A 16,031-nucleotide genomic window follows, 5' to 3' on the forward strand; every position below is an offset into this window, starting at 1 on the left:
TGATGTTTGTCATCCATTTAACATGTATCAATGTGGGAGATAAATCACCCGTTATTTATTACATAAGCTAACTAGCTTTAATGACACTGCAACCCAAACTCACATATAAAAATAATCCTACTGTCTCAGGGCCACCACACTTCTCTGAAATCTTGAATATCATAAATATGTCAAATTATTTAGAAAGTGCCACGTGTACAGGAAGAGGAAAAAAAAGGATTGGAGCCTATGCTGCTATGAATCAGCAAACTGAATTCTGTGGAGCTGCTCCAGTTGGTTCCACATGAAGGGCCAGCCCAGATTTTTTCTGTTTGGAAAAGCAGGGTGTTGTGACAGAACAGAAAAATGCATTTCATGTTGCATAAGTTTGACAGAAGAAAAGACTCTCTTTCCAGATGTTGTACTCCCATGGTTTCATGGTAACATCTGAGGACATGATTGAATGCTTTTGCTAAATCATTTTTATTTAAAAAGGGAGGAAGAGGGAAGAAAATATACTTCTGCAAGCAGCAGCTGTCACTGCAGCTTTTTTCTTATGGTTTTTCCTACAGCTTTTCACTGATGGCTTCCATGGAGGTTCTGTGCCGTCACAAAGATTGAGTTCACAATACCATGGTTTTACCAGTGAGTCTCTCTCCTCACAGAACTCAAGATCCATTAAATTTGATTAAAATTGGCCAAAGAGTAGAAAAGCTACAGCAGGAGTGGCAAGGCTGAGAGGCAGGGACACAGCAGAGCATATTACATAAGCCATGTTTGTTTATGAAACCAGGTTAAAATACAACATAAGGGCAAACAACCAACTGCCCTTGGCAGATCACCAGTGAAATTTCTGGAGAGCAGGAAGAGTTCTTTGTCTGATGCAGCTCTGCTTTTCCCCTCACAGGTTTAAATTCTGTTCAGGCTCAGACAGGCACAGTAAATGGAAAAAGGTCAGTGCATCGGTCTTCACGGAATATCATCTGCTCCTACTGCCTTTTGAGAGCCACTAACAAGATAATCTGATCACAAAGATCAAAAGCTCTCTTGTGGTGCACTGGGGAAATTGATAACTGCATCCTCCTATGCTGGATATCCTATAATTCAGAGCTGGGAACTGGCCCACATTTACCAAAGATGTAAAGTGGCTTTGAAAGTCTGTCTTTATCTCTCATTCACACTATATAAAGGTATTTCCAGGGAGAGAACAGGAATGTTCAGAACAGGGCTCCAGACTTGTGCTACCAGCACTTTACTGCAGGACTCATTTAAGCCATTTCAGCACATCCAAGCAACCATCATTTGCCCTGATGTTTTACACTTATATTTTATACTTATTAATTCAGAATGTTTTCTTGACAAGTGACTAAGTTCCCCACTTAATCAAATAGAATAATTTTCACTGACGTACCTTCTGAGATTTCTGAAGCTTCTCCACTCCATTTTTAAGTTCACAAAAAATTTAGTTCTTCGTTTAATTAAAACAATCATCCTATTTTCTCCATTGATGGGTCTCAATTAGATTCTACTCTTGTACAGCTCTGTAGACTTCACCTAAATTTCAAGCAGTGTTCAAAAAGAGCGAAGGAAAGACGTCAGCTCTGCTAAAGACAAGAGAGAATTCTGGACTGGAGCTGGCTTCTGTTATTGTTAAGACCTAGTTTGGAATAGGTGAAAACCCAGAAAAATGACCTGAGAACCACCACTATAAGACAGTCAGTGGAAAACAAACATTCTACTGATACTGTTTTCTCCCTTCTCAGCAAGATGCTCTCCATTTCATTTGTATTTAATCTTTCTTGCCAGGTCCTCTTCACTGCTTACTTGTGACCCACCCCTGTCATTTTTGCCTTCTCATGGAACAGCATTCTCTGTCCTGCCTAAATGCAGTCATCCATTCAGCTGAGCATGAGGATTCTTGGTCACTTCTGTTTGAATGCATCATGAGGTTTTACATGTGGAAGCTCTTCTTCCCCTGGAGACCAGTCCCTTGTGGACTGCAGCAGCTCTGCCCAGCAGATACACACTGAAGGCCTGTGAGGTCCGTTCCATCCTCTCACCTGTGTCTCTTCCTGGCCTTAGACCTCTGGAGAATAAGGCTGGCCTACCTTTAAATTTTGCTCTCTCACAGCTTTTATACCACTCAGAATCTTCCTTTATGCAGGGATTCTCAGTGGAAACAAGGAGGAATCAACCCCAGAGATCTCATCACTGACCACCAGCAATTTTCCCCACTGTCCAGGAACTCCCAGACGAGCTTCTCCACAATACAGTGCTCTAGGGGAGAAATGTGGGCTGGAAAAGCTCACACATTTTCATGGACAGGGATGTTATATCCTGCTTGTCAAGCATCCCATGTGGGATACCTGCCCTGCCAGCCCCAGCTCCCTGCTGCCTCCAGCCTCCTCTGAGTGAGAGTTGAGGTATGATTGCATCACGTGCTGGTTCTGCACCAACGTCCTGCTTTGCTCCCACTTAACCGGGGCTTGAGACGGCAGCAAGTACCAGGAAACACACACCTGGATAAGCTATTGCTTCAAAACAAAAAGCTAAGGGTGAGAGGTCCTGGATTTCAGAACTGACAGCAAACACCGAGCTTGTCAATTTTCCTTCCTGGCAAGGCACTCCCGCTGCAGTGAAGAACGAGTTGTGGCATTGTCACTTCCATCAGCTCACGATAGCCTCACTCCAGCCCCACAAGGCTGGTGTGTTCACACGCAGCTCTGGGAGGAACGATTATTTGTGGTGACAAAGGATGATCTAAGCAAACAAAGGCAGACTCCCCGTGCCCTTGTCTTCTCACCTGATGCCTGAGCAATCACATTACAGAGCCTTCATTCTGCCTTGGGCGTTTTCCTAACCATGAATCACAAAATACAAGGCAGAGATGGCATAAAGAGACGATTAGGAATTTACCCTTCTGGCATTGTGGCTTCCTCTCCTTCCCTGGAGCTTAGACATGGCTGTGCTGAGCCCTGAGCACTGGCTGCTCTGGCAGCAGCCATACAAACCAGTGCTGGCTGTAACCCAACTGGGAAGGAACAGCAGTCTCCAAAGAACCCCAGCACCACTACTGTATCTGGGGGAGTTGTTTAGTCTGGGTCTTTTAAGTATTTCTGAGGTAATACAGCTATATTTAGCTGCTGAAACATAACATGAAGTATAGCAAGAACCCCACTGTGTATTTGGTCATCTGATCCAAATCAGGCATGAAAAAGAAGGAATCTATCTTTAGTTTAACTTCAAAGCCGAGGCCATGCTTCTTACTGTCAGACAGGTAGGACTCGCAGTGATCGGCTGTGATTACAACTGCGGGGGCACACACCCGCAGGGAAATCTAAGGCAGCTGGAAAGGCTCAGCAGCACTAATGCTCCCTCTCTCTCTTCTCCCTGGCTGGTGTGTAAGTTATGGGGCAGGCCTGTGCTATTCATTCCAATTACTCTGATGCCCTGAATGACTGACTACCAAATCAAAGCCTGCTCACCGATTTCACTCAAGGTCATCTCTCAAAAAATTTTCCCTCCTCAGTCCCCAGCCCTCTCCATGCTGTCATAGGGCTCAAGACAGAGACACAGCACTCAAAGGGACACAAAGAGAATGGTGCTACAAGCCTTTTTATGCAGCAAAGTGGGCAAAAAGCCATTGTGGGAATTGTGTTAAGATCCACTTCCATCACAAAGCTCTCTGTTGTGCTCTCTGTCACCCTCCCCAGAGCTTTACCTGGCCTCCTGTATCTGCAAGCTCTGCAGGGACTGCCTACTCTTTTGGATTTACTACTACAGGGAGCTGTTCTTAGCTGGTCCCTTATTCCATCTGTAATAAACATGATTAATTGTAATAATTAAAAGGATATCCCCCTGCTTTTTGTTCTTTTATTGCTGTACAGATGGTAGGTGTTTTTTTTCTGTTTTCTTTCCTATGCTGGGTTTTTCTTTCAAGTCTGATCTCACCACCTCTCCATTGCAATGTAGGTACACATCAGTCAAATAAGTGAAATTTTAATAAGGTGAATGGGGCTTAATTGTGCCCATTTTTATAAATCATATTTCCTCTTACCCCCCTTCATTTGACACATTACACTCCAGGTAATATGGAGTTATACCAGTTATATCAGTTATACCATGACAACACATATTCTAAGTCTTGTTGTGATTATTTAAATACATGGTGTCCTGATTCTTACTCACTTCACCTGGTTTTTGTTAAAAGAGATGGCAATATGGAACCATAATGAAGGACTAACTTGTCAAATTTTATCTTCAAGGACGTTGGATTAATGTGAAGCACACAGCTGAGGTATCTGTGTTTTGAAGGGCTTGAGAGACTTTTTAATTGCTGCAATCTGTTGTGCCTCTCAGATCTATTTGTGAAGGTATTCAGCACGGTGTGTGCTGCTTTGCTGATCAGCTACTCTTTGTCTTGTAATGAAGAAATGTTTTGTCTTCTGTCAGATATTAGAGCCACTGATATTTAAGTGTTTAAGAATGGGAAATGAAAGAATGAATATTAACAAAGGAATGAAAACAGTTATGATGACGTTTGATAAAACATCGTAAGGTGGTGTTTTTACTATTTTATTATGTTTTGTTTATCTCTCTTCTGTTCATTAGCCAGAAGCCAGGGAGTTTTCTTTCAACAGATCCTCTACTCTAATGCTTTCTAGAAAAAGGCAGTTTATTACCTCCAAATAAACTGTTACTATGGGCTACATCCATATGTTTTCTATATCCTTTCTTTGGATCTACAGTGGATGTTTTACATTAGTGGCCTCTTTCAGAAGTTCCCATTTTTAAGACGTCTCTAAAAGGGAAATACGCAGCAATAGTTGATTATACCCTCTGATTCTACTTATTCTATCAAAAAAGGGAATTTATGTCACAACAGGGGTGGGACTACCATTGGAGCAGAAAACTTTAATAAATGTTTATTTTATATTAATAATAAATCATGCCTATATTATCTCCATACTGAAAATAAGTGGCCAGTGTAGAGCAGACCAAGTCACTGCTCACTTATTGTTTATAAGGAAGGGGAAACTGACTGAACCATATTTTGCTATAATTTTCATGAAGTCTCCCTCCTCCCTGTTACATTTCTCCTACACCCTTCTGATGAGTAATACACATCCTAGATAAACACCCTAGGGCTTCTCCTCAGACATTCATCCCACCCCTGCTGTGCTCCCACAAGCATATGTCTCTATTTCCCTCTCACACCACTCTAGGTTTATTTCTTGCCCCTTTACCTGATCTCACACAGATACTTTATTCTCCCTCCTCTTGCTGCCTGCAAAGCCTCCACATCACTGCAGTTTGCTTCTCACATCTACTGTTAGTCCCTTTATTCAGCTATGAAAGAGTGGAAGTACTCAGGGTGCTGATCTGGAGTTGCTGCCTTTGTTAACTTTTTTTGTACTACAACTCCCTTTGTACAGTGTCTTCTAAATTGTGGTGTATCTGATACTGGGAGCATGATTTGATCCCGTTTAACTCTTCGGAAGTTAGTGCAGCCTGCAACATCAGAACTAACCACTCTCAGGCTACTCATTTTCACAGATTGTATTAGTCAAGAGTTTTTTCATTTCTCGTTTAAGTGCCAGAACTGCCAACAGAAGGTGAGGAATAATGATCTACCTCCAGAACAGAGTTTAATATTTAATGGTCCATGATCACTATTTAATTTGGACCAATCCCATACTGTATGCCATAGATGTCTCTCTCTACTGTTCCACATCTGTTAAATATTTTAGATATTTTAGCTTTATATTTATGTAGTTGAGGTGCAGTATAATACAGCCTGTTAAAATCAAGAGTGTATGAGGTTATATTGGGTATTCTGAGAAAGACAGATTTAGCAAGCTTAATGGAAACCATTCACTCCTCTACAGAGATGTCACATTTGTTTCTCACAGTTTAGTACACTACGTTTAACTCAGTTTTTTCCATCAAAGGCAACTGATGTCTTCTAGCAACACATTCAGACATGGTTTCCTTCTTAGTTCCAACTTCTCCAGAATAAATTAATCCGACAGACAGTGGCATGCACGTGAAGACGATCATTCTGTATGCAAAATGACATCTCCATAAAAATGTGACAGAGCACAACTTACTGTCTACATCCACTGGAATCCTCCTAAGTTCCTACTGGGGTTCTTGTTAACATTTGGGCAGCACATTGCCATTATGGCTCAAAACTCTTTCTCCGATTTTCCTAAGCTTTAATGAGCCAGGAATGTCAGACTGGTTAACACCACAGCAATACCACCTCATTTTCAGGAAACTGTTCCACAAAGCTTGAGTATCATTAGGTGGATGGAGCATTACAGTCTCTGCCATCAGGTTTCTGTCCACAATTCTCTGCTGTCAGTATTTTCACTAAAATTGAAGGTTTTATCCTCAAGAAAGACTCCTACCCTGAAGCAGGACACCTATCTTTTCCAAAGGCCAAGTTCCATAATGGTATCAGGGCAGGTTTAGATGAGTGAAGACAGAAGTATCCTCAGATCATGTCCTCACTGTTACAATTGTGGACACCACAGTCTGGCAAACAACTGAGAAGTGCAGACCAAACCAAGAAAATGCGGTAACAACTCCCACTCTCACTCCTCACTAACTTTATGCTTTAAAGTGATCTCACTGGGCAGTGATACTGGGCAAGGCCTAATGATTAAAAAGGATGACATAAACTTGGAATTTGAGCCATACTAGAGCAAATACCATGACCATCACAGACAGCTGAGGAGGAGCCAAGAACCCACTGAAAAGAAATAAGCAGACATATCTACTATTTCCTATCACTTACATTCTTAATCTTTAAACCAAAATTCTGCTTTATTTATTTGGGCAATTAAGCAGATTATTTCATCACTGGCTGTGCACAGAACTTGGAGGATTTAGTTAAGCTCTTAAGCAATTCTGAAATGTACTGTGAATACTTGTCCAAAAACGTGCCCATATCATATAGCATAGACAGGTAAGAGAGTGAGTCGGAAGACAAAAAAGCTGATATTAAGGAGGAAATGCTCTCAGGGGATACGAACACAAAGCAAAAGACACATCATGACTTGTGTGAATTACCTACAGAAGTGTTTGCTTTCTTATGGCAGCATTAATCTTTGCACATGGTGGCGTTTATCCTCGCCCCTGTTGTGCAGCAGGCAGGGAGCTGCAGGACATCACTGCCTTCTGCCCCCAGGCATCTGACAGCAGCTGATCTTCCACATTTTGTGTAGGTCAAGAGTGCCTCTGGCAGAGAGGATTTTTTTCTCTCTCTTACAGGTACCATTCAGACAATGTAGAGAGTTTCACTCTCCCCCATGTCCTAAAGTTTCCTCTCCTCCCCTTCCTTCCCACAAGCCCAGGACGACACCATCTAACTTTGGCCATGTCCACCCTGAGTGCCACAGTCCAGATCCTTGTACTCTGTTCCCATTCACATCAAGGTTCATGAGGACCTCTCTGCCCTCCGTACTCCTGAAGGAGAAAGGGCTAGATCAAGGAAATGAGGAACTACACAGGCATGGCTGCAAAATACCCCCCGACAAGCTTCCACATCGCTGTCTGGCAGTGTAAGGCCACCTTTGCAGGGCTAGGTTTTTGTCCTAAGTAGAGAATTATAAAAAAACTTTTGAATCTTGGAGGTGTCAAGCACAAAAAGGAGATAAACAACATCCATTCTTCATAAAACAATAAACACAGCAAACTTTTCAAGCTAGAGGCTTTCTGAATGCAAAGCACAGCCCCACATAACATGACCTTCCAAAAGAGAATTGTCACCTCCCGATTTATACTTGCAATATCACATCTTCCCTGCATGAATTTCAAAGTGTATGATAATGTACTACAAGTCCTCAGAGCCAGAGTGAATTGCTGGATAGCTGGCTCGGGATCAAAATGATCAGTATGCAATAAAAATGGCCCTACAGGTTGAGACAGGAGTTCATCCAGCCTAGTATCCTGCTCCTGATGGTGGCACAAACCTGATACTGCTCCGTCTCCCTTCATTCCCTTCAGGCAAAGTGTGTTCATCATCCTGATGACAACAGGCAAAGGAATTCACTGACTCACTCCTTGAGGAGCTGAATTGTAGCTGGTGGTGAGCGCTGTGGGACATTGGCCGGAACAGGAGGGATGACAGCCTCAGGGGCCTCTGGATGGGGGAGAGTACAGTGGAATCAGAGGGATGAGTGACAGCAAGACTTCAGGAGTCTGTGGCCAGACTGCGTCTTCCTCCTCACTAACCTACTGCTCTCCCAGCATTCAGGTCTGCCTGAGGGATTCCTCCCCACTGTGGGACTCTGAAGACCAGGATGGACTGGACATGCTGGGTAGAGCTGAAGACCATGACGGAACTGCAGGTCGCAGTCCAATACCTCCAATAAGGTTTTTAACACGGCTCTTGGAAACCTACAGGTGAGTATGTGCAGCTGAGCCTGTCACACTGCACTGCTGCATTCCCGAGTCTTCCCATGGCCAGTTTCCCGTATTCCCAGTGGGCATGTTTGGCACTGCAGTGCAGAGCTCCATGAGGGCTGTCAGGCAGGGCCAGATAGCTCCACAGCGCTGCAGCACCAGGTCGGGTGTCTCCATGTCCCGAACATGCCAGGGTGCCTCCTACGGAGCTCCTTACAAACTTTAAGCATCACAGCTTCATATCTGGTCCTGCTGACCCTGCAAAGAGCCCCCACCAAAGGGCACACACTGAGACCAGGGAGCACCTTGGATGTGCCTGAGTCCTGCTCACAGCAGACGGCTGGGAGCTGGGAGGAAATGCAATGCAAACTGTCCATTTGTAATCCTTGATAGTTCACATTAAATAAAACCACGGGTGTAGAGGAAATGCCTGACTGATAGTGTAAGCACTCATGTAAATGTGTGCAGACTGGCAAGCTGATTTTCATCACTCAGGCCGCTCTATTCTTTGAAGATATGTCACTTCCCTGGATCATGCAGCTGTGTGTTTGAAGCTCACACTAGTTGGACAAAATTATTTGTTCATGATCTTAATGTTTAGCCCTTTCATGGAAAAAAATTCCAGTACTTCAAGCTTTTGTGAGTCTGAAAGGCTCATTCAGTTTTTGCAGATCTGCCTTAGCTTTTCTATTTCAATTATTTATTTGAAGCCTGAACGGGCAATTTGATGAATGAAAGAGAGAGGGTGGACAAGAAAGCACACAAATATCATATTGTATATAATTTTTCCAATTACTATGCAACAGTCCTCAACCAGTTGAGAAGATTTAATATTTTTGGTATGCTATTACACGGGTTTTTTTAATTTTCTTCTTGCTTTCCTCTTTCCTTATTATTAATTAATCTATTCAGTCACAAGAGCATTTAATTTTAGGAACTGATCCTGATGCTATGTTACCTTCAGGAAACTAATGCCATGATCCAAGAAAACCAAATCACTGGATTCCAGAGCTGGAGGGATATTCACCTCATTCAAGGCTGTTATGCAAAGATGTTGAGTTTCTCACCCCTGCTTCTTCTGTGCATATTTTTACAATTTTAACCCTCTGCATACACATGTGGCTGATTTCCTCCCTTGCATCTCAACCAACAGACAAAAATTTTAATAGTAAGATGTTGTTATTTCAGGAGTGTCAGAGGTGCCAGCCCCATCCTGGGAAAGGTGATTGTGGTGTCTCTCAGTGAGGCAGGTAAAGCATAAAACTTCCCATCAATGTAGTTGATTCTTCATTTGACTCCCTGTGGGGCTTCATTTTTTCTGAAGTGAGAGATTAATCTGGAAGTGAGACCCAGTGCAACTCCTCCTTTCCTGATATGAGCTTGGCTATACTGCTTCACTGAGAGGATCTACCCCTACACACCTACAAACCTGCTGGCTTCCCCATATGATAAAAAGGCATTTTTAGAGTACTCCTTGCAAAAAAACCCCAAAAACCCTGAGGGAATCATTTAATAAAGAATGGTAATTCTTGCAGTACTCTTAAAGCCAACCTATTTCCCAGAAAAGATATTCATTCAATGTTTTTCTGAATTTCATGTTTAGTTCATCAGGACAATCTCTACATACAGTGACATTTCTTTTCATTTTATATTTTCCAGAGGGCTGCTCTATCAGGCAGTGTAAAATTTAGGCCTGAAAGCGTTGACTGTTTTTTGAAGCTAACCCTAAGCCTCTGAGCTACTAAATTATTTCTTAAGCAGAACCAGCATACTCTTCATTTAAGATCATTCAGCATCCTCTTGATTATGGTATGTCGTTACTTAAACTGCTGGAAAACTTTAGCTAGTCAGTAAGTTTTTTACACTGATCGTATTTTGCCAGTAAAATTTTAACTATGACATAGTTAAAGAGACATCTTTCATAGCTGCTGACTGAATATTAATCTGATTTTTTATTTCCACTAGACTCCATTAGAATGTAACTAAACATTAAAAATGAGCACTAGATTCAGTGATGCTTATTCCCCCATTGCCTATCATTATGTGACTCCTGAGTCCTGTTTCTCTTCATTCCATTTGAGGTCCTATCTATCTGATTTATGGAGCAAGCTGTGGCAGGAAGTGGAAAGGAATTCTAAATCAGCACTCATTCGTCAGACTTCAATACTAAGTGCAAAATATGGTATTAAAGCAAGACTGAAAGCTTTCTTACTTCTCCTTGTAGAAAATATCTCCTTGCTCAGGACTGCATGGAACAGCAGAGTTAATGGGATAAGTGGTCAGGAAATTTCCAACACTCAGCTGCTCTGCACCTGTGTGCCATCAGCCAGGGCAGAGTTGGAGGCAGGCTCAAACATGCAGAGTACATTCAAGTTTATGACTTAATTGCACTGAGAACCAGCACTGTTAGGTTGGATCAATGGTGCTGAGAGGAGCATTTCTACATCTCAGAGCTTCCCACACTGAGTTGCAACTACCCTGCAAACTGTCCACTTACTGCACTGTCCTGTAAGATGATACCTTTTCCAAGAGGCATTAAGGGGTTTCATTTCTGCTGCTCAGCTTTCTTTTCTGTCTTAAACTTCCAAAGGATTCATGCTATCTGACATATGGTGCTTATACTACCTGCATTGTTGAATTATTGCTTCAAAAACGATACAAACCTATTTTAATTAGATTTATGGGAAATCTTCCTAAGGGAGATTCTTCCCAGTTGCAATTATGGAGCACACCTGAGATAAAGGGATGGCAGTGTAAGGAATTATCTTTTTTTTAACATGAAGTATAGTTTATTTGGTTATTTTCATTATCAAAAGAGGTAATAATATTTTCAAAAGAAGCAAAGTGGCTCATCTGTATGAATCATTAACTATCTGTCCATAAATATGCACAAAGCTGTAAGAAATAAAGGAAATGAGGTTTCCTGCCCTAGAGAGTGTACAAAATGATGCTATAGACAAATGTGCAGTGGCAGCAAAGCACTGGGCAACACGTGTCACTTGAGCTGTGCGTGCACAATGAGCAAGGACTCAAAATTACCACAGCAAAATTTTCCTAAGGTCTTTCAAGACAAGCGGATGCCTCTGGACTTTGAGTGCTCAACCCTGGGAGTGTAGAACTGCCTCTCTTTGGGATGAATCCAATGCACCTTCCCTAGTCCTGAGCAGGGCTAGGAGCAGCAATCCTTTGTGAACCTGCCTCTTACCATGCAGCTGACACGCCTTTACTCTCGTATCCAGCACAGCATTTTGGGAGGCACAACCCCACCCCAGCTACGCAGATGGCAGCTCTCACAGACATGAGAGCAGGGCAAGTACAAGTACAGCGAGAAGACGGGGTCAGGTAGTAGGAGAAAGTATGTGAAACATTGCCTTGTGCTCTCTTCATTACTCAGGATTGAGCAGCTCCTCATCACCATAAAAAGTTTGCCCAAAACAAGCCAGACATTGAAAAGAAACCCACTCAAAGGTTAGATCAGTGAAGGCAGGCTAAAGATGAATGTTAGTGCCTGGTGACTTCAGCACGCCCCTGCACTGGCTTTTCAAGGCTTACAAGAAGCAGTGCTTGTTTTTATCACTATCTGCAGAAATTAAAATTGTATTTCATGCAAAAAGCTGCTCTGCTTAAATGGAACAGCTGATGAGAAGTAACCTCCTCAAATTGTGTTAACACCTGGTCCATTTAGCTTCTGCTTTGAATGAGATTTTACAGTTGAATTCTGAGCCACTCAGGGAGGGAGGCTGGGAGGGAAGTGCTGACATTCCCTTCCTGTGGTAGCACTGCGTGGCTGTGCTGTGAAAGGTACAGCAGTGGCATGTTTGGGACGTGAGCTAAATGGGAAGTCATTTGTTGTCACTAACATAAAACACAATTTTCAGCAAAAACGTTGTCTTACATTTTTGGAAATGTATGTGACCTTGCCACATACTAAGCACAGCTAGGACTATAAATGCAGATCCATGGCCTCAACTCCATTTTGCTAGATAAAATCCCATTATATCTACATTATAACACCATAAATGTAGCTTTTTTCTAAATATAATACATGTTAATTGTGGCAGATAAAGATATCAGCAGGACACTGACCTGAACAGAATACTTAAATGACACTGCAACGAACTGCAGAACAAAAATCTACAGCAAACAAAAAAAACCCAAATCAAGAATGAGATGATCTTTAAGGTCCCTTTCGACCCAAACCACTCTGTGACAAGAATATCTATATTATAAATCACCAGGATATTAAACAAATCTGACAGAACAAAAACCCTTGAGTTCAGCATCTATCAGGCAGAGCTATGTAGTATGATACAGGACCTAATGAAGTACTTGCTTTCCCTACAAGTAAATATTTTAAAGTATTCATGTAAGAGCTGCACATGAGCTTCTTATGTGGAAGTCTGGACCACCTCGCTCTCATCAGCAATACTAAATCCCTGGAAAAACCAATACAAATAAAAAATATTCCTGTCTTTTCAAACAGTGTTTTAAAATGTTTTTCAAGAACATGCAATTATCCTAGCTGGGAATGGAATGAAAACTAAATAGAAACATGTGTAATCATTTTCTTAATAATGCTCTAATTTACTAGATGGATAAGCTCAACATCCATTCCATGTAGGAGAGATCATTTTATCTCCTTGCAGCTATGGAAGTTCTGGCGCAATCTTCTCAATCCAGCACACAACAGTGCTTGATGAGGCATTCATGAAACCCTGGCTTCTCCCCTAGGCTCCCTGGATTCCTCCGCATGTCACACTCAGTGGGGCAGCAGGGGTGTCCCACAGGATGTATCTGAGAGCTCGAAATCTTGTGTGAGCATTGCTCTGTCCCACACAGAAACTAAAAGATTTGCTGTCTTAGGAGAGATGGTTAAAAGCATCTCTTTTTGTGCTCACCACACTCACAACTTTTTTGCACACCAGTGACTGCTGCATTTCTTCTAAAGTTTGTCCCAGCCCCTGACTCATTTCTTGAGAAGTCCGTACTTTTTACAAATATATCTCTATATATCTCGATATATAATTCTGCCCTGAATGTCTTCTTTGGACACTTAACTGAAGATACCCAAAATGGAAGTAGCAAGGCATGTACCAAATGTTAGACTGGTCAAATGGTCACTTGTACAAGTATTAGCTTGCTTTTGCAACAGTCAGTATTTAACTCTTGGCTCAATAATCCTCATGTACTCCTCAATCCCAGTCAATATCCATTTAATATTTAATGATCAAGCTAACCAGTGAGCACCAAATCAATCTGCCTCCCTGAGCTCTGGGAAGCACACAGGAGTTGCAACCAGCCCAGGGAGCCAGGGATGCTCCCCCCAGCTGCTCTTGGGAAGGTTCACCCCTGCTCCCCACTGCTTCTCCCAGCTCTGCACCCCTGCCACCTCTCGCTCTGCACTTCACTTTGGCCTGTCCTCAGCAGGAAGCAGATGACAAATGTTTTGCTCTTTCTGCGCCCTCTGCTGCAAGTGCTCCAAACATTCAGCCTTTGGTTTAGCAGAACACAGTGAAGTCTCTGGAAACTTAAAGCTGTGATCCTGGTGGCAGAGCTGCTCACACTGCCGGAAGCCATGCTGTCATCTGAAGATGGATCACTTCTCTTCAGTGCATCTTCTCCTGCTACTAGCTGTGGCTTCCAGCTCCACAGGGCTCAGGGGTCATGCCTTTTCTTGGGTTGTTTAAGGAGCAAAAGAAAGAAAAGGCTTTCATTCCTTGTCACTCTGCTTTGCCTGGTTATCCTGCATAGAGTGGGGGGTCTCTTAGGTATTCTCCATCACCAGCTGCTAGCCAAGGAAGGCACTGGAGCAGAAGGAGGACGTGGTTGGGCTTTGCCTGTCCCCCATATCCTCCCTTATTCCTAAGAAGAATAACTGGGTTTATGCAGGGAGAATAAGTTTGCTCTCAAAGGAGCAGATGTAACTTCCTCAAAGCAGAGGGAATTGTGTTTTTACTGTTAGTGTAGTTTAGGTGCTCAAAACACGACTGGCATTACAGCCTCTCTTGGGTGATGGCACAGCTCCACCACTGTAGTGGGTTCACCTCTCCATTATTCCTGTGAGGTTTTCCCTCATAATGCCCCTAATTAGACAGGAGATGCTACTTATCACCTGAAAGACTAAGAGCAGGTAACTTGTCCAAGCACAGCAATGGTGATAAGACTGAGCCTAATTTCGTGAAAATACAAAATTCTGTTCTTCTCACAGTGCTTCCAACCAAAACTGAGCAGATAATTTGGTTTTCAGAATGCATCCAGGGAACTCCACTCATTAGCCAGCTGAGCGAGCACAAGCTAAACAAGAACGCTGACACTCAGGACCACACTACAACTGTTCACATTCTTTGTAAATTTTCTATTTAGGAATTACATTCCAAAGGTTTGTGTATCACAAAACAAACAAACAATCAAAAACAAAAAAGGTGAGGAAAATCCACCAAATTCTGTTTTTATGAAGAGAAAGGACAAAGCCAGCCCAACAACAAGCATTACTTGCAGGGTTAAAGGCAGCACTAGCACGTGCCTCAAGTGCTCTTGAGACACCGCCTGCTCTGGAGCAACTGGCACGAGGTGAGAACACCCTGCAGCAGGGACACGCTGTACTGGAGCCAACTGGGAACCGCAGCGCACACCAGAGAGGCCTGGGAGCCCCAAGGTGTGCTGTCACCTCAGGAACCGGAGCAGTGACACATTTATCACACTCTGTCCCGGCAGGAGCTGCCCGGGGCTTGCAGTGACACGCTGGGACAGACGGCAACGCTGGTCCCCTCCAGAGCCAGCTCTGCAGCCCCGGCTGCTGCTGGGAGCCAGACACAGCCCACAGCTCCTGCTTCTAATTACTGTGCTTGCCATGCATTACTGCTCCTTAGGAAACTTCTCATTTCCAGATCATAACTCTGTAGAACAGGCTCCTTCCTAGTTATGTATTGATCCTTTTGAACCCAGATGCCTCCAGAGATGTTTTAAATTGTGCATTCTGTAGTAGTGACAGAGACCTGTGCTTCTTACTGTGTGTGATCATGCCTGCAAAGTTATGGGGTAGACAGAAGTCAGCAGCTTTAAAATTTATTTTGGGGTGACAGTCTGAACTTGTAAGCTTTTAGGAAAAGCAATATTGTTTAAAATTTAATTTCTCTTTTATGTTACTGCTTCAAGTTTTGGCATTCAGGAACCTCAGATCCAGGGGAACAAAATAAGAAGGGAACTCAATTAAATTAGTGGCTCCCAAAGTTGTGTCTATAGCACTGGCTCGCCTCCTGATCTCCAGATGAAATAAAACAGATGTGAGGGGAAATTAATGGAGCAGCCAAAGTAGATGGTGTGACTTGGTCAAAATGAACTCCCTCTCCCCCGCCAGATTTCAAGATTCCCCCTCCTCCAGAGCCAGCTGAAGGGATATAAATACTTTGCCATTTACACCTGGTTGAAGCTTTCTGGATTTCATTTCCCCTCTCCAATTTTCCCTCTTCCTTTCATCTCCCCCTTATTCCAGCCATCCTTTGCACAGGTATACATACACACTGAGATAGAAATGCACAACACACCATGGGTTGAATTAAAAATCCCCATGATTTGCAGGGTAACATATTCTGAAATGTGAAATGCTAACTAAATATTGTATAGAAAATCGCAAAGTGAGT

The 16,031-nt window shown here is 42.8% G+C and overlaps 1 protein-coding gene across 12 annotated transcripts in view; it reads right to left on the reverse strand.

The window, feature by feature from the left end:
• Positions 1-16,031, reverse strand: part of LOC138114469 (glypican-5-like) — a 391,856-nt gene that overhangs the window by 104,347 nt on the left and 271,478 nt on the right. Inside the window, exon 8 of one of the 12 annotated variants that reach the window (XM_069023930.1) lies at positions 15,278-15,414. The exons of the other annotated variants lie outside the window; for them this stretch is intronic. Coding sequence (XP_068880031.1) covers positions 15,409-15,414 — 6 coding nt within the window. The 3' untranslated portion in view covers positions 15,278-15,408. Of the gene's footprint in view, positions 1-15,277; positions 15,415-16,031 lie in introns of those variants that run through there. 12 annotated transcript variants of the gene reach the window in all.

This window comes from Aphelocoma coerulescens, chromosome 9 (assembly GCF_041296385.1).
Source record: "Aphelocoma coerulescens isolate FSJ_1873_10779 chromosome 9, UR_Acoe_1.0, whole genome shotgun sequence".
Lineage (NCBI taxonomy): Eukaryota > Metazoa > Chordata > Aves > Passeriformes > Corvidae > Aphelocoma > Aphelocoma coerulescens.